General features: G+C 32.8%; 1 protein-coding gene across 1 annotated transcript in view; it reads left to right on the top strand.

Moving 5' to 3' along the window:
• Positions 1–25,123, top strand: part of DPYD (dihydropyrimidine dehydrogenase) — a 1,126,518-nt gene that overhangs the window by 371,266 nt on the left and 730,129 nt on the right. The window contains exons 7-8 of the mRNA XM_069063397.1: positions 9,855–9,936; positions 24,120–24,207. Of these exons, the coding sequence (XP_068919498.1) occupies positions 9,855–9,936; positions 24,120–24,207 (170 nt within the window). The remainder of the gene's footprint in view (positions 1–9,854; positions 9,937–24,119; positions 24,208–25,123) is intronic.

Below are 25,123 nucleotides of genomic sequence, written 5' to 3'. Positions count from 1 at the left end.
GTCTGTAGTTATAGTAGTGACGATTGTAATTATATGCTATGCTATATTTGCTATATATATATGTACACATAAAATATTATATTATTATATGCTATGAATTTATAGTTGTCAGCACCAAAAGTTTCACCCAAAAAAATTTAACATAAGTAAAGCTCTTGCAAAGTATCAGCACTATGTTTGGAAAATGAAATGGCTAGTGGATGCAGGTATATCTGACTCAAAAGGCCATTGTGTAATGTAGAGAGCACCAGAGGTTTTGGATGCAATTCCTGACTGATACTTTTTGGTTCTTTGAGCCTTAACAAGTCACTTAAAAGTTCAATCTCAGTTTCCTTAACTATAAAGGGGGATTTTAGTATTTTACTCCCAACCTAGAAATTATGCTATGAATAAAATGGCAGTATAAATATAAGCTATTAATAACATTTTAAAAAGAATTATGTAGACGTAAGTATTGGTATAAATCATATATTAGCACTTCAGTACTTTTAAAATTAATCACCCCTTCTCTATACAGAAGGAATTACTGGTGGAACACTGGGAAATCCCTTTCAACAAAATTTCAGTTTGTCAAAGGAGCACAGAAAGATGGAGAGGGACTAATCTTCATTAGCCTAAAGAATCAAAGTCTCTTTAAGCCTTTTTCCAATCAATTATATCAACAGATTAAATGTCTCTTACAGTAGGGAATGATATAACGTCTTCAAGTATATATAGAACTATCTCATGTGATGAGTATCTTAACACTCATCATTAACCCAGCCAAGTGATTCTATTTAAAAAGCAAATTCCACTGGATTCTTAAAGATTGTGTAAAAAGAATCTTGTTAGTAGAAGGAGAAATAGTTTATAAATGAGGGCCACAAAAATAATGAGGTGAATGAGGAAATGCTTCTCAGTGCACATTTAAAGTCAGAAAATTGCTTTCCAAATGCAACTCCTCAAGTCTGTTGGAACCAGAAGGAAACAAGAAAATAGAATCCTATGTTTACCTCACGAAGGGAACTCCCCCAAAATTAAAAAAAACACCTCATAAATTCCATAGACAAAATGAAGAGTTTTCATATGAAAGAAAAATATACTTATGATTGTCAAAAGAAAAGATTTCAGGAATCAAATAAGACCTGGCAGTAACTAGTGAAATTGAGAGGAAGTCATGGAATGTGATAACTCCAGAAGGTAAAAGATAACGGTTTACAACTAAAAACAATTTATCCTGCAAGATTGGGTGTTATAATGTAGGGGGAAATTATTTTAGTGGACTAGGGGCCTTTAGGATATTGTTAATGAAAATTCAGAGCTGAGTTGAAACTTGGAAATGTGAACACAGGATTCAGGAGGAACCTAGATAGGTAAATATATTTGATTGATCTGAAAGTGCTTTTCAGTTGCATAATCAGTTTATTATTCTGTTCTTTTTTTTTTCTTTTGGGTTGATGGAAGATTTTAGCAATATAAGTTTTCTTCTATGGATTGTTTTGAGAGAATTCCAAAAGTTTCAGTGTAAGATTTCATTGTTGTCATTTTCTTCTTTGAGACTCTCTTTTGTTTCCATTATTTGTTCATGGAATGCTTACATTCCAAAGAGGAAAGAGAGACAAATGTACCTTCTGAATCCTGATAACATCAAGGGCCACAGAAGGAATTTCAAAAGACAGATGAAGTTAGGGTCATTTACTTTTATTTTGGTGGTTGCATGAAAGAAAGAAGAAAAAAAAGAAAACACTATTTAATGGAAGAAATAAGGAAGAAGATGGAATTTACTATTTCTCATAGAGTACACATGAAAAATATATAAAAATGGAAACAGGAATGGCTGAAAAGGAATCATGTAAACCTAAATCTAATCTGAATTTTATGAAGAAGGGTTATCATACAAACATGCAAATTTTGGGGAAGTAATATATTAAAATCAATTAAAAATGGGGCAAGGAAAGTTTTAGAAGAGGAAAGGCAGTTTTAAGGGGGGGGGAGAGTTGGATGGAAGGTGATTGTCTCTAGGAAAACTGTCTTGATGGCAGTTCATGGGTATTGAATTTATTTTTTTGTGATATTCTGTGTCAAGAGGTAGAAAAAGAGAGGAAGAAATATTATGGGATATGCTGGTGAGAAACATTTAATTCATAATTGTTGCCATAAATGTGGTGAACCTCCTCATGCAATGGAGAATAGCTAAATGTTTTAGAAAGTAGAATCTAACAAGATGTTGTTTATAAGAAAGAGACCTAAAACAAAGATTCACACATAACTAAATGTGAGCCTGGTAGAGAGTTTGTAAAGCTTCTGGTATACTCAGACAAGCAAGGGTAACAAACATGATTTCAGAAAAGGAAACAGTAAAAATAGAGAAAGGCAAGAGAAATAAATAGGAAAATTGCACCAAGTTTAGAAGTGCCACAGACAATGAAATAATGCAAATACTATAAATAGTATTATATAAATATTCCTATTTATATTATTATAAAAGTATTGTGTATGTAGGTAGATGTATGTATATGTATATAAAATTTGGGTCAGCCAGGTGGTACAGTAGATAGAGAAGGCCCTGGAGTTAGGAAGATCTGAGTTCAAATCTGGTCTCAGGCTGTGTGACCAGGTAAGTTACTTAACCCCACTTGCCTTAGTTTCTTATCTGTAAAATGGGCAGAGGAAGGAAATGGCAAACCATAACAGTATCTTTGACAAGAAAACCCCCGAATGGGGTAACAAAAAGTCAGACATGACTGAAAAATAATACAGCAAAATATATAATTTATGTATAGTATATTGATATATGTAGTATAATATATAGTATATACTACATGTAAAATACGACATAATATTTGTATAGATATCATACAAAATTTTGGGTTATTTCTTCATTTCTTTGTTCATATACATATGTGTATATTGTTAACAAAAGACCACCAGGCCCATAAAGGGACCTGAAATGAAATAGAGTCTGATCACAGATTGCAAAGCTTTATTGTCGGAAAAAAGACTTGCAAGGAAGAAAAGATCCTGCAAGAGGAGAGAGGGAGAGACAGAGACAGAGAGAGACAGAGACAGAGAGAGAGTTATCAATTGCTCAAAAGGGAGTGGGAAAAAAAGGTGAGATAATATAGTTTCTAGAGGCTTTCAAAGAAGGAAACAGGGTTAAGGAAGAAGATATCTGTAGACTCAATAAGCCAAGACATTTAGAAAGTCCCTAGCAAGGTCTTGCATGTGCAGCTACTACTCAAGGGTGCCCCTTGAGCTGTTTGGTTTCTGGCAACTACAAGCATCTCCAGATTTGGCTAGAGTTCACTCACAAAGGATCACTGATATGTCAAGCAGCTCTGAGCTTCATAAATCGTTCTAATTTATTGGTTATTGTGTAACTCATTTCCCTGCTTCCCTATGAAGACTTCTAATATATAGTATGGTTATTACAGAGCTCATGTTAACAATATATTGTACATATATGTGTGTATTGTATATATGTGTATGTGTACATGTATATATGTATGTCAAATAAACACTGAATGACATAGCATCTAAATATTTAAAGTTTAAGTTAAAGAATTAAATAAAAAATAAGCATCAAAAATATATGACTACTTTTACCACCTTTCAAATCTTGATGTATATGACAAAAATATAATCAAGAAAGAAATTAAGGACTTGAATAGAACTTTTTTATTAATTTATTTTTAGTTTTTAATATTCACTTCCACAAGATTTTAAGTTCCGAATTTTCTCATCTCTCACCAAGATGGTGTACATTCTGATTATTCCTTCTCTCAATCTGCCCTACGTTCTATCAACCCCTTCCTCTTCTCTTAACACCTTTCCTTCTATTTTCCTGTAGAGCAAGATAGATTTCTACACACCATTGCCTGTATATCTTATTTCCCAGTTGCATGTAAAAACGATTTTAACATTAATTTTTAAAACTTTGAGTTCCACCTGAATAGAACTTTTAAAAGTGTAAACATAATATAGCTCTGTGATTATTGAATGTGAAAAGAAATACATACAGATCTGTGCATGACAGCTTTAAAAAAATGTTCTAGAGTGTTAATTACTTCATAAACAAATGCAGAAAATAGTTATATTAAGAACATTCTTTATTTGCAAGGGAATACAAATATAAACAATAAAGGTATTTGAGGAAATGATTCAAATTTAAGTGAAAATTAAGTAATCCTAAAGTATCAATGCATCAAAGAGCAAATCATGGAAATAATAGTCTCATAAAAAAGTTGCAGCAGTGATCCCATATATCAAAACTTTAAGGATTCTGCCAAAATAGTCTGTGGGAGAAAATTTTATCACTAAAAACTTTCATCATAAAAAGAAAAAGAACAGATTGATGAATTGGTATTCAACTAGAAAAAAATAAAACACTGGAAAACTAGCAAGTAAATGACCCAAATAAATATAAAAAATACAAATTCTGCAAATTGAATATTAACCTAATTGTATTGTTAACAAAAGACCACCAAAAATGACTTAATAAAAATAAGATCTGATTTTAAAAAATGAGATAAGCCATTAACCAATCTGATTTTTTGAAAGAGGGAAAAAATAAATTATTTTTGCTATCAAAGATGAAAAAGGTGAATTCAGAGCAAATGAAATAGAAAACTATAAGAAGCTATACCAACAAAATCGAAAACATATGGATGAATATTTATAAATATATGAAATGGACAAATTAACAATAAAATAGAGAATTTTAAATAATTTCTGAATGTAGTATTGGACAAGTCATAAAGAACCTTTGAAAGTTTTAGTTTTTAATAGAACCATTGGATTTCCAAGTAAAGTATATGAAACAGTGAAGGTAAAAAGTATTCCACTATTATGTTAATTATTTGCAAGAAATATTTTTTCATACAAAGTTCCTTTATTGAAACAAATATAGTCTCATAACTACACCAGGAATAGCTAAATCAGAGAAATAAAACTATATCTCAATATCTCTAATGAATATTGATGCAAAAACATTGAATAAACTATTAGCAAAGGGACTGTAGACACATATTACAAAGATTAAATACTTTGACAAGATTAAATTGTAATAGAAATGCAGTTAGTTTAATATTAGGAAAAATAAAGATAATAGGAATATTAATAACAAAAATAGAAGTCATGTTATATTAATAGTGATACCAAAAAATTTACAAAAATATGTTAAAACACCAAAAAGCATCAGGGAATTGGACCATTGTTAATATTTTAAATAATATTTCTCAAAAATGAAGAACATGCATTGTATGTAATAGAAAATCACAAGTGACCTTTCTAATAAAATCTGGGGTAAAATAGGGATTTTCATTATCACTACTATTCTTTCATATCATTCTGCTAATGCTTGCTGTGGAATTAAGACAAATAAAGAAATTGAGAGAGTAAATATAAACAAAAAAGGAAAGAGATGTATCATTTTTATAGATGATCTAATTGTGTGGAGAACCATAGAGATTCAACTAAAATTAATTGAAATAGTAAGTATCTTCACCTAAGTGTCAAGATATAAAATAATCTTACTTATATCACCAAAGCTCTTGTATATTAACCAATGAAACACAGCAGGAAGGAATCTAGAGAAAATCATATTCAAAATAATTGTAAATTGTATAAAATACTTTGAAGTCCACAAAGAGGGATAATATAAATACAATAACAAAACTCTCCCCAGAGAAACAAAGATAATTTAAATAATCAGATGTTACTTACATTAGGTCATGTCAATATAATAAAAATTATCATATTACCTAAATTAATTTGCTTATTCACTGCTATACTATTCAGAGTATCAAAGTAATGTTTTTATGGATTAAAAAAAAACAGTAAGAACCAAATTCATCCCAATGAGTAAATGATCAAGAAACCTAAGGAAAATATTTTTAATTGATACATTTTTTAATGATTTCTTGATCTTAAAATGTGAGACAAAATTGGGTTTAAAAATACAAGATCTCAAATTAGGTTACAAAATACTATTCCTCAAAACTATTTGGTACTGATTAATCAAAATCAGTGAGAAAAATTTGAAATAACAGCCATAATAATGTAGTGTTGAATAAAGGGTTCCTCAGGATAGGAATCACTATTCAACAAAATCAGGTGAAAAACTGAAAAGATATCTAGGCAGAAATTAGCTTTATAAAATTTATCACACTATATAATATAACTGCACATAAGAGACCTTATTCTAAATATATGAGAAGAGATGGGAATAAAATACCCTCCACAACCATTTAAAGGAGAAGGATTATTGATCAATCAAGAAATTGAAAGGATCATAGGGATAAAACAAATAATACTGATTACATAAAATTGGTATGTTTTAATGTATATAAAATAATTACAAATTAAATGACAAGGGAAATAGTTAAGGAGGGAAAATATTGCAGCAAAATTCTCTGATAAATGTATAATGACAAGATATATTTACAACTGATTCAAATACATACAACAAAAGACCCATTCCCCAATCAATATATGGCATAGGATATGAACAAGCAGTTTTCAAAAGAAGAAAAGTAATCTATGAACAACCATTTGGAAAAAGGAAATACATCAATAAGAGTAATATGAAAATGCAAAGTAAATATACTTATGCTTATTGGATTGGTAAAAATGATGAAAATGGAGAATGGCAATTGTTAAATGTAGGGCTTATATAGGACAAGTAGGCTAGTACATTTCTGACAGAACTGTGAATTGATTCAGCCATTCTGTAATGCATTTTAGAATGATACCTCAAAAGTGATTAAATCATACATACCTTTGATCCATCTATACCATAATTAGTCTTATATCTCACAGTCAAAGAAAACTGGAGATGACCCAACCCATATGTAGAAAACTTTTTTTTGCTTTTTTTTTTGGAGGGGGAAGACAGGCAATTGGGGTTAAGTGACTTGCCCAAGGTCATAAGATTAGTAAGTGTTGAGTGTCTGAGGCCAGATTTGAGCTCAGCTCCTCCTAACTCCAGGGCAAATGCTCTATTCACTGTGCCACCTAGCCACTCCTAGGAAATTTTTCATGGTCGAATCTGTTGTTATAACAAAACAACAACAACAAAACACCTGTATCTAATGGGGGTACCTATTGATTGGGGAATGGCTGAGGAAATAGTTATATATTCATCTAGTGGCATATTAATATGTTATATGAACTGATAAAAGTGACAAATGCAGAGAAACTTAGAAGTACTTGTGTGAATGGATGCATTGCAGAAAGAAGAAAAGAATTATATGTATACAATATCATAAGACAGCTACTCTGATCACAGCAATGACTATATGACTTCAAAAGACCAAGGATGAATTATGTCTCTTAGCAGAGGTATAGAGAGGTTTGTTTTCAAAAAATGACTAATTTATCGACTTGCTTTACTCTATTATGCTTATTTATCAAAAAGACTTTTTACTGGGGAGAGGAAGAATTAGGAAAGTAAAACAATAGCAATTCAAAAAAGAAAGAAAAAATAAAAGCACCAATGAAACATTTTGAATGGATATAAATCAGACTGATGTTCAGAGAGAAACAGGCAAACAGGGAACCTTTAAGAAGTAATATGCTGAATTGGATATGTACTATGTGCATATATACATATACAGATATAAATATATACACACATATGTATTTATATATGCTATGTATGCAGTTTTAAAAAGCTCTATGTAATGGAGTCACAATTTCATATACAGTGGTATCTTTTCATTATATATGGGAATGCTAAAAAAATGAATTTAATGTAATAAAATGAAAATTATATCATTTGACTACTTATCTATTGGGGGTTTTGGGGGGTCATTGATTTCTTTCAGTTGCCTGATTATTGTGAATAATAGAACCTGTGTGAAGATATGTGAATCAAAGAATTTCTTTTCCAATTAACAACTTCCCTTTTTACCTTAGTTACATTAGTTTATTTGGGTAACAGCTTTTACATTTCTCTTGAGCAAAATTACTTATTTTACTTTTTATGGTTGCTTCCATTCCTTCTCTAGTTAAAAAATCACCACCTATATATAACTGTTAAATTTACCCAACCTATTTTTCTTCCAATTTGATTCATGTTTAAATTAATTTTATTAATGTGACTGGCAATATTCAGGTAATATTATTATGTTTATTGTAGTATGTTTTTGATCCAAGTGTAACATATTGGTCCAAACCTAATTTTTGCCAGAATGCTCTCCATTCTCCCCAATAATTCTTGTCAGATACAGAGGTATTACCCAGATAATTTAGATTCTTGGTTTTATTGAATACTTGCTAGCTCAGTAGTTTCTGATACTTCCATATGTAGTAAATTCCAAAGATCTGTTTTCCTTTTCTTAAATCACTATGAAATAATTTAAATCATTGTTGTTTTATAATATATTGAAATCTATAAATGGTATTAGGTTTATTCCAATTTTTTCATCTTTCCATTAAAATTCTAGTTTTTTCCCAAATATGTTTATCATAATTTTAACTAATTCTTTAGGTCTTGATTATTTAATTGTCATGACACCAAAACTACCAATTAATTTGAATAGTCTTTCTTTTGGTTATATTGTTACAAACCAGCAATGAACATTGAATATCTTTCTGGTTCTTTAAGCATTTAAAATGTTTCATAATGAGATAGTGAGAGTGAGAGAGAAAGAGAGAGAGAGAGAGAGAGAGAGAGAGAGAGAGAGAGAGAGAGAGAGAGAGAGAGAGAGAAAATGAGAATGAATGTGTGTGTATCTTGAGTGAACCTTAGTAGACTAGCTGTCACATATTTCATTCAATTTTTTTCTTATTATTTTAAATTAAAGTATTAATTCCTTCTAGACTGTACTATCCCTATAGAAAAATGCTATGAATTTTTTCTGATTTTATTTTTTATACAATTCTGTCATTACAAATAGGAAGAAACTGGGTAAAGGTTGTGACATTCAAAATTATTTAACTAGTTATAGTGCGGTTGCCATTTGTATAAAAGTAAATTTCATTAATTTTATTAGGGCACTCATTTACTAAATGTTCATGATACAAGTCCTTTTCCTTTTTTGCTACAGTAAATGAAACTTCTAAGGACATTTAACAGTTACTTCACCTTACCCTTATGCAAAGAAAATATTGTGCTATTAAAATGTTAGTGCCATTCCCACAGGCCTTGTGATTTTTGTATAAGCAGGAAGTATTGATGTCAAATAGAATTACCTTATCATTGTGTTAACCTTTGGAGACATTTTGAAACTTTCATAATGGAAGATTAGTTCCCTTTAAAAATTATTCTATAGACCACATGCAACATAGCTTGTAATTCTCTTAGCAGAGTAATAAAAAGCTAGAGGCTAATATTTAGACAGAGAAGATAGAAATATTTATAGAAGATGCTAGCGCTTTGTGTATTTCACTCTTATAGGATGTTGTTTGTTTTTTTGGAGGGGACATATACCTCTCCTCTCTCTGCACACATACACACACATATACACACATATATTTGTCTTTAGGCATATATATGTCATATCTATATGTGTGTACTTTTGTACAACAAACATATACAAATTAGACAAATAAAATATATAGCATATTTGATTAGCTGAAAAAGTTTAAATGATTCTCAACCATTAGCTCTTCCTAACATTTGTTTCCAGCTGCTTACATCATTTTCTTCACATATCACTTTCCTTGTTATAACTGCTATAGGCCACTGAAAAGCTTTGCTGTGTGAATACTAATTTGAACTGTCTTTGGCACTCATTAAATGATGTGAAAAATGTCCCAGTAAAACAGTAAATGCTCTCGAATAGGTCCTTAGGTCTTTAATGTTGATCGATAAAGACATTTTGTCATTTCTTTATGATTGGTAATTGTTCACATATTTTTCTTTATCCTAGTACAAGTGAAATCCCTCAGTTTCGGCTGCCATATGATGTTGTGAGTTTTGAGATTGAGCTCATGAAGGACCTTGGAGTGAAGGTAATGAAAAATATAACCTGTTTGTGAATAGCTCAAATGGAAAGGAGTGAGTGCTCGACGGAAGATTAACAGCAAAATGCCATACACATTTGTAAAGAACAATTAAAAGCTACACTAGGCAGCAGCAGAAAGATGCTCCCCCTTGCTTAGGGCATTTGTCTGTCTACTGTCTGAATGCCACTAGTCTGGAAAAGGCCAATCAATAGTTCTCATCTGGCATGCCTGCATGTGATTAATTGTCTGTAAGAAACAAATTCCTAAATTGCTTTAGGGGTTCAGTATAGCTAATAGAAGGATTTGATTTCTTTAATCAAGTTTTTTCAAGCAAGTTGGGTTCTCCCTACCCCCAACCCAAAAGTCACATTTCACTTTTTGTTCATTCTTTATTTGTTGTAATCAATTACATAGAGAAATATTTTCCTTACTATGTGCTTAAAATTAGCATTGTTAAGATGATAATCCACCATCAACATAAGCAGTGACTCAGTAACATAGAAAGCTACAGTTTGGAATGTTTTCTTTATTTATTGAAACAAAAGACTTTGTTGTTCTCTTAAAGATAGTGGAAAGGTCGTATATTATACTTTTTAAATAGAACTCCAGATGCTGCTCTCCTTTTTAATCAATTAAGGATAACATTCTGTGGTTCTTTACTTGAACATATTGATACTTTTAATTCAAATCTTTTAGGTTTTCATAACAGATATAACACAATAGATTAATAAATTAGCCTGTTTTGCATAATGTATTCTGCAACTACAAGTAGGAGGTGTTTTTGAAAGTGAATAACAAAACACTCATTGCTGTTGCATTTAGCACCATAAATTATTTCTAACATAGGAAGAGAAAAAGCAAAAACAGTTTCTATTATCTTATATTTACTCTTTTATAAGTACTCTCCCTTGGAGGAGAAAAACACTTAACTTTGAAACATAACTACTGAGCAATAATGTTTGAAAAGCAAGAACATGGTAAAGTATATCATTCTTTTTTTTTAGAAAAACTTTAATGCTAATAAATATTACTTTAAAAAGATCAACTATGGATTGCTCTTTGCTATGCCAGTATTATCTTCCTAACATCTCTTCCCCCTTAAATTTATATATATATATATATATATACACACATACACTAACATATGTATATATATATATAATTTTCTCTGTGCATGTATTTACAGAGTAGCTATTTGATAGAAATTCTAATATGCCATAGAAACTTAAAAAATTAACATCAAATGCATAACTGGAATGAGGACATCCGAGCTTCTTAATGAAATTTAGAAGGTGCTAATAGCACTGACTTCTCTTCAATATCAGGAAAACACCTGAGCTTAATATTCTATTGATAAGAATAATTAATTAAAGTAAGAAGCTACTAGATTGCCTGCTTCCTTCAACTCATGAAAATGTAAGAGGTAAATGCTTTCTCACTGGGGACCGACCCTATTACTTCCATATTCTATTACTCTCCTCCCAATTAGTTTTCTGACAGGGTCCCCAAGGAATCTATACATTCACCTCCCACTCCTTGCCCAGGTATGTTAATTAGTAGTTATGACTGCTTAAAATTAGCATGTTAGGTGTTACAACCAATTTAAAATGATTAAAAATTTTAACATTATCTAAAAATAGAGTTCACTGGCTAGGGAATCCCTAAACTAATTGTATATGACTATAAGGGAATATTATTGTTCCATAAGAAAAAAGAACATGAAGAATTTGGAGAAACCTGGGGAGGCATATGAACTGATTCAAGATGAAGTAAACAAAACCAGGAGAAGACATTACAAAATGACTGTTCAGTCTTTTCAGTAATGCCCAACACTATTTCATGACCTCATTTGGACTTTTTTTGGCAAAGATACTGGAGTGCTTTGCCATTTATTTCTTATTTTAAAGATGAGGAAACTGAGGCAAAAAAGATTCAGTGACTTGCCCAAGGTCATACCGCTAGTAAGTGCCTGGTGTCAGATTTAAACTTGGGAAGATGAGTCTCCTGAAGTCCAGGGCCAGCACTTTATCCACTGTGCCACCTAGCTGCCAGATACTAAATGGCTAAAGGAATAATCCCACCACCAAAAACAAAACAAAACAAAACAAAAAAACCCCTGAAATTGTAATTATAGCCAACAAACTTGTTCCTGATGAACATATGAAAAAATGAATGGCCCTCCTTTTTTTTTCTAAAAGTGGGCAACTTTGGTTATGGAACATTTTATATAGTTTTGCTGCTTCATTTTCTCTTTTTTTCTGATTTTTGTTACAAGTAAAGAACCTCTAAGTAGTTAACTATTCAGAAAAGAAGGCAAAAAAATACAATTAATAAAATATAAAATTTGTAAATAACATTTTTAAAAACTTCCAAATTTAAAATAAAGGTAAAATGAAAATAAAATCATCTCCCAAGTGATGGTATGAGTTAATTAGAAAATATCAACTTATATCATATATATATATATACATATATATATAACTTCAGCAACATATGTATTACATAAAAATGTGGTACATCTGTAATTATTTTGGAAATGTAAATCTGTTCACATGTAACAGGGAATTGAAACCCAAGATAAGTGAAGATGGTAAGAGCCTAGCTACTCACGATATATTTGAGTCCCCATCTAGGTTTCTGAAAAAAATTGGCTGCTCTAAAGAATTTTTGAAATATTATGGAGAATGGGAAACTATTATATCTATAGGCTAGACTAATTTGTTTCTTTCTTGGCAAAATTCTAGACCTTTAATAATAGCTAAAATGCTTGTAAATCTCTAGAAAGAATAGTAGTGGGGGTGGCTAGGTGGCACAGTAAATAGAGTACTGGTCCTGGAGTCAGGAGGACCTGAGTTCAAATTTGACCTCAGACACTTAACACTGGCCATGTGACCTTGGGCAAGTCACTTAATCCCAATTGCCCTGCTCCCCTCCCCCCTGCAAAAAGCAAGACACACACACACACACACACACAGAATAGCAGTAATCAACTAAGGACTGTATGGCCTCATCAAAAATGGTCAAGTTTGCCTAGTCTTACTTCCTTTTTATACAGAGTAGCTAAATTGAAAGATGAGTAAAATGCTTTTTTTTAAATAAATATTTCAGACCAGGTGCTCATAACTTTGTCTATGGCATGTACCCCTCTGTTAGTCCAGCAAAATGCATAAACCTTTTATCAGAATTAGTAAAATACATAGGATCACAAAAGACACCGATTGAAATTATCATCAAAATAATTTTTTTTAAGTAGGCTCATAGACTCCAGGATAAGAATCCCAAGTTTAACTTTACATGTAAGAAAACAGACCCAGAAAGGTTATGAAACTTGTTTGAAGTTACATATTATATATATATATATATATATGTATATATATATATATATATTCAGCAGAGCCAGAATTTCAACATAGCTGCTTGAACTCAAAATCCAGAGCCTTTGCCAATATAGAGTGAATTAGAAATTAGTGCCTTTGATTAATTTCATCATATTCGTTTCTAAATATATCCATGGAGTCTTCCTGTTTAACAAAGTTGTTTGGTTTTTTTGTTTTTAAACTCAGCTATACATCCACTACTTTTGACATAGTGTAAGTAGTATTCTATACCTCCAATAAAGGGAATACTATGTATTCTTAGCTCTTCCCTGGGGCTAGGATTGGTCATTATAGTTACATAGCATTCAAGTATTGTTCTTCCTATTTATGTTATTGTAGTCACTGTATGCATTGTTTTCTGTTCTGTTTTATTCTGTGTGAGTTCCATTCTAATAGTTCATATATCTTTCTGAGTATCTTTGAATTCTTTATATTCATTGTTTCTTATGGTTCAATTACAATAAATCAGGGGCATATACTGTTAAAAAAAATTCCAGGTTTAGATGTATAGTAGTATGTCAAAAACATGGCATAGCATTTGAAAAATCCGTCTGATAAGATGAAGTTATACTGGCTAGATGAGAGTATACTTAGAGGAGTTTTAAAATTGTTGAATTGGGGCGGCCAGGTAGCACAGCGAGTAAGAGCACCGGCTCCAGTGTTGAGAAGACCTGGAGATCGAATCCCAGGCTCAGACACTTAGCACCCACCCAGAAACACCTGGCCATGTAACCTTGAGCAAGTTACTTAACCCCAATTGCTTAGGGGCGGCCAGGTGGCTCAGGGAGTAAGAGCACCGGCTCCAGTGTCGGGATGACCTGGATCAAATCCGGGCTCAGATACTCAGCACCACACCCAGAAATAACTGGCCGTGTAACCTTGAGCAAGTTACTTAACCCCAATTGCTTTAAAAAACATTGTTGAATTACTGGGCCCCCCAAAAATAATTTTTAAGTGGTTCAGTGCCAGTTAAGAAAAACCTAGTTGTATGTCCCAGAGCATTTAACCCTCTGCTGTTGTAGTTTCTTTTTAATCAATGACTTTAATAAAGTCATAGAAGGTGTATTAAAAAAAAAAAAAACTTTCTTGTAGGTGCTGCAAAGACAAGAAGAATAGCTAATGTGTTGGGTGATTTATTACCATTTAAAAGGTTTTCAATAAAACTAGCATTATAAAATTAAATTTAATAATGAATAATGATACATTCCTATATTTGGGTCCAAAGAAACACCTTCAGAAATGTAGCATGAGGGAAACATGTCTAGAAACTACTTCAGGTTTAAAAAAATTAAAAAGCTCTGAGTGTTTGAATATACTGAAAATTCAATATGAATCATAGTACAATATGGCGATCTTAAAAGCCATGGTAAGAATCACTCAAAGTGACATAGATCCTTATTTATTCTAGCCCTTCCCATCATCTTATTTTTATCCTTATACCTGGACCATTGCCTTCAAACTCAATCTGTTGAATCATTAATCTTCCTTCAAAGGCCAACACAGATATTACTTTCTATATTAATTCTTTCCTGATTCCCCAATCAGAAATTTGTTTTCTTCTTCAGATCTTTCATAGTCATTTCAATACCTATTTTATATTCTTATTCAGTTCAATCTTATATGTATACTCATGGATTATTATATAACTCTTGCTAAGATGTATGTTCCATGAGATCAAAAATCATATTTTAATTATCTTTGTATTTCTTTTTGTGCTTAGTATGGTTTACCTAAATGCCTAAAAGTTGCTATTTTTTTTTGTTGTGGGGTACCACCTTCAAAAGTCCTGATTCCAACCTGTCTAGGCCTCAGCACCCATCTTACTTATGTATCTGTAAATGAAATGCTCCTCAAATGATGGCCAACTTTAGGAATGGACTTTTCCAAAGTTATCTGAGCTGGTCCTTGGACAGCAGACTTGAAAAACCTCATATTAACTTCAAATAACTTTACACATAAAAAAATCACAGATTTTGAGAGTTGGATATCTAGTTCAATACATAAATAAAAGAAATACCTGTGACAACATCCTCAAGAAGTGGTATGTATTAGGTGCATGCAAATCCAATAGCCTCAAATAAATTGTTATTAAATGGATTAATGTATAAATGAATGATTATTGAGTTTTACTAGAATATAAACTTTTTTAAAATTATGTGTGTATTTTCCTCAATTTCCCTTTTTCCATAAAAGAGAAAAAATAAAGTCCATTCAATAGATACAAATACTCAAGCAAAACAAATTCTCTTATTAGCCATATGCAAATTAGTTATTTGCTATCTTTTTAAAGCATTGCATTGATCATAGTTCTTACGTCTTTTAAAGTTGTTTTTGTAATGTTCTTATAGTATAAATTATTCTTCTAGCTCTGCTTGCTTTTTTCTGCATCAGTTGATTTGAGTCATTTCAGTTTTCTCTGACAACATTTGAACGTGGGTTTTATAGATTTCAAACCTCATTCTTTTCCTCTCTCACTAAATTGGATCTTATGTGCAGACATATTTGATCAAGTGTGCATTATTACATGCTGTGTAATTATATTAGATATGAGTGCTCTTCATTGGGCTTCAAATAATAATTATAAACATTAGTTTACAATTGATTTATGGTAATATTGCAAAACTCATTACATTCAAATAAGAAAAGGGGTTAAGTGTATTAGATCCTTGAGGAATAGAAACATGATATAAAATAATCTAAATTTATTGAGAAAGATATAACAAAGATAAATAGGCATTGCTTTGTGGAATACTAAGGAAAAATCGGCTCTAATGTTCATTATGTCAAATTGTCACTTTTCTAGGAACACAAACACTATTAGAAGTAAAGGCCATATGTAGAGAGTTGAAGAATTCTATAACATGAGAGTTTGACCTAGAACTTGATACCACACTATGTCTTCACTCAGTTTGCCTTGTTTTCCAACAAACCTGCTAACATCAACATCTTTTTCTATTAGAAGAAGCTAGGTGGCATTGTAGATAGTGCTCTAAACCTACAGTCAGAGAGTCGGGTCAATCAACATACATTCAATATCTACTGTGTTTTTTTTTTTTTTGGTCAAGTACTTGGGACAAAAAGAAAGGAAAAGATATTTGTTGCTTTCAAGAAGCTCAAAGCCTAATAGGGGAGAGAACATGAAAAAGAATATTTACAAAAAATATATATATATATATATATATATATATATATATATATGTGTGTGTGTGTGTGTGTGTGTGTACATATATAATATATATTTTATATGTGTGTATTTATACACACACACACACACACACACGGGGGGGCGGGTTTATTACAGATAACCATTAGAGGATGTCACTGAATTTGAAGGAGATTGGGAAAAGCTTCCTATAGAATATGAAGCTTTAAAAGAAGTCATAGCTTCCAGAAGGCAGAGATAAATAGAAAGAACATTGAGGAGGTGGAGGCAAGATGATGGAGTAAAACCAGGAATTTGCTGAGCTCCCACTCTAACCACCTCCAATACATGGAAAATATGACTCTAAACAAATTTAATAGCTACAGAACCCACAAAGTGACAAAGAGAAACAAACCTCTCCCTGAAGGCAACAAGACAGGCAGATGGGAAGGGTCAATCACACCAGACTGGTGCTAAGCAGTCCTGTTTGAGCTACAGAGTCCCAAAAACAGGGTGGCTCTGACCAGCGGCCCTCACCTGCCAGAGCAGACTTCAGAAGAGTGAATCACCAGCAGCTGTGGCAGTTTCCAGACTTCTCAACTCATAAACTCCAAACAGAAGGTAAAAAGTCATTAGGGAACTCTGTTGGAACTGAGTGACAAAAGAGCACAGTCCAGCCTCTGCCCCCAGGGCAAGAGGTGGCAGCAGCACTGATGCCCCCGAAGCTCCTGGCATGCAGATGGTAGGAGAGATATTTGCTCTTGCTTTGACAAACTTGGATCTGGGTTGCAGCCTTGGTGGTCCTGGGGAGAGAAACACCAGTGTGCCAGAGCTTGTGGTGGCTGTAGAGAGGGAACCCTCCTCATAGCTCTGGCAACTGTGAAAACCCCAGCAATTTGTGACAGGACTCTCTCCACTCTGGAAGCAGAGTTCTACCATGGCAAAGAGCTCAAAAGGCAAGTAACTGGCCGGCAAGAAGAGCAAGCAAAGGAAGCACAATCAGACCATAGAATCCTTTTTTGGGAACAAAAAGTATCAAAACATGGAACCAGAAGAAGACAACAAAGTTAAAATTATTGTATCCAGATCTTCCAAGAAAAATATGAATTGGTTACAGGCCCTGGAGGAGCTCAAGAAAGATTTTGAAATTCAAGTAAGAGATGTGGAGGAAAAATTGGAAAGAGAAATGAGAATGATGCAAGAAAATCATGAAAAGCAAGTCAACAGCCTGCTAAAGGACACCCAAAAAAAATACTGACGAAAATAACACCTTAAAAAATAGACTAACTCAAATGGCAAAAGAGGCCCAAAAAGCCAAAGAGAAGATGAATGACTTAAAAAGTTGAATTTCCCAGATGGAAAAGGAATTTCAAAAACTCACTAAAGAGAATAATTCCTTCAAAATTAGATTGGAGCAAAGGGAAGCTAATGACTTTATGAGAAATTAAGACACTATAAAACAGATCTAAACAAATGAAAAAATAGAAGACAATGGGAAATATCTTATTGGAAAAGCCACTGACCTGGAAAATAGATCCAGGAAAGATAATTAAAAAGTATTTGACTACCCGAAAATCATGATCCAAAAAAGGAGCCTAGAAATCATACTTCTAGAAATTTTCAAGGAAAATTGCCCTGATATTTTAGAACTGGAAGACAAAATAGAAATGAAAAGAATTCACTGATCACCTTTGAAAAAGATTCCAAAAAGAAAACTTCTAGGAATATCATAGCCAAATTCCAGAGTTCCCAGGTCAAGCAGAAAATATTACAAGCTGCCAGATAGAAACAATTTGAGTGATGTGGAAACACAATCAGGATAACACAAGATCTAGCAGCTTCTACATTAAGGGATGCAAGGGCTTGGACTATGATATCCTAGAGGTCAAAGGAGCTGGCATTAAAACCAAGAATCACCTACCCAGAAAAGCTGAGTATAATGCTTCAGGGGAACATATGGTCATTCATTGAAAAAGGGGACTTGCAATTATTCTTTATGAAAAAAACAGAGCTGAACAGAAAATTAGAATCTCAAATACAAGAAGAAAGTAAACAGGAAAAAGAACTCATAAGGAATTTAACAAAATTGAACTAACATTCCTACATAGAAAAAGGATAATTGTAACTCATGAGACATTTCTCAGCATGAGGATAGTTGAAGGGAATATATATGTATATATATATATATATATATGTATTTGTATGGGTATACATGCATATATATGTATGTATAGGAGGGTGTATGTGTGTATAAATACATATGTGAGTGTGTGTATATGTGTGTACACGTATACATAGAAAGAGGGCACAGGGTAAGTTGAATAAGAAGGGATGATATCTAAATAAAATCAAGAAGTGGGAGAGGAATATATTGGGAGAAGGAGAAAGGCAGATAAAGTAGGGTAAATTATCTCATTTAAAAGAGGTAAGATAAAACTGTTACAATGGAGGGGAATAGCAGGAAGGTGAAAGGTAATGGGTCAACCTTACTCTCATTGAGTTTGGCTTAAGGAGGGAATAACATGCACTCAATTGGGTATCTTACCCTATAGGAAAGCAGAGGGAAGGGAATAAGAGGGAGGATGAGAGAAGGGAGGGAAGATTCAGGGAGAGGGTGGTTAGAAGCAATCACTTTTGAAAAGGGACAGGGTCAAAGTAGAAAACAGAATAGGTGGGGGGCAGGATAGGATGGAGGGAAATATAGTTAGTCTCTCACAATATTACTACTATGGAAATGTTTTGCTTAAACTACACGTGTACAACCTATATTGAATAACTTGTCTTCCCAGCAGGGGTGGGTGAAGAGGGAAGAAGGGAAAGAATCTGGAAATCAAAGTTTTAAAAACAAATGCTAATTTTTAAAAATTGTTTTTACATGAACCTGGGAAATAAGAGGCACTGGGGTATAGAAATACATCTTGCCCTACTAAAAAGTTAGGAGGGGGGATAGGAGAGGATATATGAGAGAGCAGATTTGGGGAAGGGGTTTTCAGTAGGCTCGCTATCTTGGGGTGGGTATAGGGGAAAGATGGGGAGAAGATTTGCAACTCAAAATGTTGTAGAAATGAATGTTGAAAACTAAAAATAAATAAATAAAATATTTTTTTAAAGAGAGAGAGAACATTTAAGGCACCCTGGAAAGCCAATGGAAATATCTGGTCAGCAGATAGGGTGTCTTGGGAAGCCAATCTCACTGGATCACACAGCCTGTGGTAGGGTATGAGATGTAAGAGTATAAAATGGGAGTTTAGAGATTATGAGTGACTTTGAATGCCAGAAGATTTTATATTTGATGCTGGGATTATAGTGATCCACTAGACTGGCTAGTTCATATATCTTTTATATCAGACTTTTATCAGATTTGACAGAAAAATGATGTATTTTCCCCTGTGTATATGTGATAAATACATATATGTACACACAATAATCACCTCAATTCTCATAATAATTTAATTTTGTTCATTAAAGGCATTTTCATTGTCTGCAATTGAATTATCTGTTTTATAATCTGTACTTGGACAACTGAGTTGGGGTGAATGACTGAAAATGCTACTTTTCCAATGCTGGAACGGAAAGCCAGAGAGATTGTGTTATCAGGAAGGAACCAAGTCTCAGTGAAAGCTAGAAGATGGAAGAAGTAGAAAAGGAAACAAATTAAGATAAAAGCAAGTTTGTCAGCTGTGGAACAGGCATTCTAGAGAGCACAGTGAGAGTAGATAGCTTTAATAAAAGACATTGCAGGATTTGAATTGAAGGCAATAGACAATGGGGAATGAAGAACAGGTTTTAAATGATGACAACTAGGGTTTCAGAATTGATGCGAAGGGTAAAGGGAATGAGGGGTCCTAATTTTTGATGAATGAGTACAGAGCGGTTTTGATTTTCCACTGGGGTTTTTCTTCAGGGTATAGTTCTTTTAGGACTTTAGGCAGTTGAGGAGAGAAGGCAGATACTGAGACAATGATGCTACTACTTCTCCCCCATGGAAGGAGACCAGGTTAAAGACTTGATGGAATGGACTTTCTTCCTTCCCTCATAGGGAGGAGTCCAGTGCTAGATTGTACGGTGTTTCTCGTTTTCCTGCAGTAGATTGAAGATCAAATAGGAGATCTAGCTTGATGGAAAGGCATTTTCCCTCCTTACTTCCAAGGCAAGAGACTGATGGATAATAGAATTGTATTTCTCCTGCTCTTAGTTTAAGTTTTGCTCCAGAGTGTACCTTTGGTCAATTCACTCAGCCACTGTTTGCCTCAGTATCTTCATCTGTAAAATATGAATTATAATTGAACCTATCTCCCAGCGTTGTTGTGAGGGTAAAAGGAAATAACATTTATAAAATGTTTTACAAGCCTTAAAGTATTATTATTAGATATTACTATTATTACTCAGTGAATCACTAAATGTTTTGTTTTGATATTTGCTTTCAATTTACAAGTCTGAGTTTGCAAAATGAACATGTGTGAAGCTCTTTACTTCTTTTTGCCTAAAATCAGTGTAGCTGTCACTATATAACTATGAGTCAGAGAAACTACAGCTTCTGAGGAATTAGAAATGAGTATCACTCATAGGGCAGTGTAGAGGCATGTGGTAAATTGAGTAGGTTTTTCTAATCAATACATAGCCAAAGAGGAGCTATGAAAAACTAGAATAAAGAATGTCATCAATGGATTTTATGATAAAATGTAATGGGCTGGTCCCCTGGCAAGAGTGAAGAATAACTGGTTGACAATTCATGTGATCTTCTGTTAGGAGAAAGTAGAGAAGGCCCTGGTTGTGTTGATTGTCTATCTTGTGGTAAATTTAAGATAGACATAGAAAGGAGTGATTATTGCTATCTTCATCATTGATTGGAATACCCATGTTGATGAAATTACAAATCGATTTGAATATACAAAAATTTAAAGCCTAATGAGTTCATAGGAGACTGGAAGCTTTGATTTGAATCAGCCTGAACCAAATTTGATCATGAAGTCTTTAAACAAAAACTAAGTGACCACCTGTCAAATTGGTTGTAGGGAAGGTCACGTTTTCAGGTCTAAGTTGGACAGCAGATAAGCAGTATATTCACTGATTATCTAGAACCTGGCTCTATACAGAAACTTCATATTAAGGATCACTAAGATAAAGTGTGCTCCCTGAGAATGTCAATGACCCCAATAGCCCATTTGAAAAGCAGAACTGGTCCTTGATTCCAAGGGTGTCCAAATTAATGGTATACCTGCTGAAATTTTCAAGAATGGAAGGAACTGCTAAGGCATCTGTATTTTTCTTCAGCATATGGAGTGGCAACATGATAAGTTCCCTTTCCACACATCCACTAAAATAAAATAGATGGTGTAGAGAAATTACATTTATTTGAGCATTTCTTCAGTTTTGCCATACTTAGACTTTTAGAATAAAGTTACTTTACCATATTACAATGAAAAGAAGATATCTTAGACTTTAAAAAGCCAATTCATATTTTAGTGCAGTATTTACCATTCTAACACCATGGAGAAAGCCAATTTAAATTAGGAAAAATTAAAATCACACATGAACAATGAGGGATAATTACATTTCAATTTGTTAAGTTATAAGAGAATTAGAGAGGCAGCTATGTGATTCAGTGGATAGTCCAGGAGACAGGACAACTGCTCTTCCTGAGTTCAAATCTAACCTCAGACACTTACTAGCTGTGAGACCCTGGTCAAGTCACTTAACCCAGTTTCCCTCAGTTTCCTCATTTGTTTAAAAAAAGCTGGAGAAGGAAAAGGCATACCACTCCAGTATCTTTGCCAAAGAAACCTCAAATGGACTCATTAAGAGTCAGATAGGACTGAAAAATGACTGAACAAGGGGAGTGAAAGGAAACAAAAACAGTAATAGCATACATTCATTTAATTAAGAAATAGGCTTTTACAACATTTCCCACATCTGCTGACTCTATATGCATCTGGCTATGACTGTAGTTCATACACTCCATTGGACTTCTTACGTGGACAATTACAAAATTTCTTTACCCCAGCCAAAGTTACCTTCTTGCTATTTCTCATACCAGCATTCTGTCTCCTGTCTCTTTGTCTTTGTAAGACTCTTCCTCGTTCTTATGATGTCCTCACCTCTGACTTAGAATTATTGACTATTTTCACAATAAAATTCAAGTATCATCTCTAATATAAGGCCTTTCTGGATTCCCCTATCCAGAAACAATAGCCTTTCCCCTGAATTGCTCTGTATTTTTCTCATGTGTACTTTGAACTTACTATTTAATTTGAATATATCATTAATATAGGTATACATACATGTCATTTTCTCCAATAGTATATAAGTTTCTTGAAGGCAAAGTACTGCTGCATCCTTAGCAAAGTTACTGCACTGTGTTTAAAAATGTCTATAGATTGATAGATTTAAAAAAATTGCCAGTTTCTGGGTATATAGAACTTTCTCCCAAGTAGGCGACATTACAATAGGAGGGGAGAACATGCAGAGAATAACAATGATCCGAGTGTTATGTAATATTTGATAGGAGATATCATGTCAATATCACTTAATCTTCCAATGTCCCAGTCTAAGCAACTCTTTAAGATCAGAAATGGCAGATGACCTCTTCTTCTGCATCAGTAGATGTTTTCACAGGAACAACTAAATGGATATTTTTAAATAGGAAAGTGTTCCTTAACTATATAGGTAAAGTTCCATTTTAATATGTGCTGGGAGAGTGTAAATAAGATGCCTTGAAAGGGAAAAAAAATCTAAACTCAAGTTATTTTTTGTTTTATTTCAAAGGTTATAATAATAAGACATCAGTACTACCTGCCTCTCAAATGCAGAGACTTCAAATTCATTGCATCAGAATTTGAATTGAATTTTCACTATCTTCAAATGTTTTCCTGAGAAATATATTGATACGAAATCTTCCTTCAGTATAAGAAAAGCCAGGCATTTTTATCCATGGTTGATTCATATTATCTCTTGTCTCAGAAATCAATGTTCATTACTATATACATGGGTGGAATCTTTTTCTTGAGCATGTTAATGTTCACATGAAGACATCCTTTATTCTTTTTCACCAGGAAAAAATAAAAATGTCAATTAAATAATGTAACAATAACTACTAAACTAGGCAAATAAATGACACTTTATGATCAAGCCTTCATCATAGATAAGACATAGATTTATATTCCAGATCTTTTTTTACATAAGGGTTTTCTTTTTTTCAAAAATTACCAAGACTTTTGCTTGGTTAATTTTTTTGAACATTATATTGACATCATACTGTTATGTATTTGTAGTTGTTTACTTGCATATGTGATATAGTCTTCCTTAGTGGAATGTGTGCTCCTTAAGGATAAGTAAGGCTTAATTTTTATCTCTATATCCCAAGTGTCCAGAACAGTACCTGATAATAAGTTGCTTGAATTGCTGAATTGAATCTAGATAAATAGATGCCTGACATTGATTACTAGTACTGATTCTGTGGAAGACAATTTACAAACACATCTTCTAAGTTCGGCTAAAGCAGAGAATTTTGTCAGACCCATATGAGGTTACTTTAATTAAGCTTATTTGGAATATGTAGTTAGTAGATGGTTTAAAATGGATATATTTATGTGTATATATGTATGTATATATAATGATCTAATTGATAAAATTCAGAAACTAAAAAGTAAATTAAATATTGTTTCTGATAGGTGATATGTGGTAAAGGCCTTTCAATGAATGGAATGAACCTCTGTACTTTGAAGGAAGAAGGATACAAAGCTGTTTTTATTGGAATAGGTAAGTGACTCTTTATTATTATATATTTCCCTTGGATGTTGATTAAAAATGTTGCTGTTCTTTATCTTTTTGCTAAATTTATCTATTTGGCAAATACTAGAACATATTTTATTTTAAAGAAATTCTTATACTTTTGAAATTTGACATAGGTCTAATGTGTGTTTCTATATTTTTAAGAACCACTTTGGTAACAGTAGGACAGAATAGATATGAATTTAGTTTCTGTATTACAATAGTCATGGCGTTAGTTGTTACTAAGGAATTCTAGAAAGTGAGTATTTACCTTTACTATAATTTTGATTATAAGCTCTTATATTCACTTTTTTTCTGATATATTTTCATCAATTTTGTTTCTTTCTTTGATCAGTAAATTGAGTCTATTGGAAGTAAAGGATTCCTTCTCATTGAAAGTCTTCAGGAAAAGGATGGATAGCCATTTCTTCTTTATGTGGTAGAAAGGATTCTTTTTGGACACAGATTTAACTAGATGACTTCTGAGATCCCTTACCAATTCATATGTAAGACTAGAAAAGGAGATGGGTCCTTGGTAAATAAAAAAAAAATTAGAGATTACAGATGGACCAAGTAAAAAATAACAAGCCAATGAGCCTTTATTAAGTGTTTTACTATGTTCTAGGGTCAGCTGGGTGTCACAGTGGATAAAGCACCCAGTCTGGAGTCAGGAAGACCTAAGTTCAAATCCAGCCTCAGACACTTACTAGCTGTGTGACCCTGGGCAAGTTACCACATTGGTACAGAAAAGTTAATAAATGAACAAGAGAAGTTCTTCCATTTTCTCTGGCAAATACTCTATTCAGGATTTATGGGGAAAAAGAAAGTGCCCAAATTATACATAATGAGAAAATATTGGAAGATTTTATTTGCAGTGGGGGAGAGAATACTTAGACCAGTGAAA

This window comes from Petaurus breviceps, unplaced genomic scaffold (genome assembly GCF_028583685.1).
Source record: "Petaurus breviceps papuanus isolate PSGF00001 unplaced genomic scaffold, PetGlider_PUasm1.0 90564, whole genome shotgun sequence".
Classification (NCBI taxonomy): domain Eukaryota; kingdom Metazoa; phylum Chordata; class Mammalia; order Diprotodontia; family Petauridae; genus Petaurus; species Petaurus breviceps.
Note: the sequence above shows the minus strand (reverse complement) of the source record. Positions and strands in the feature narration are given on the sequence as shown.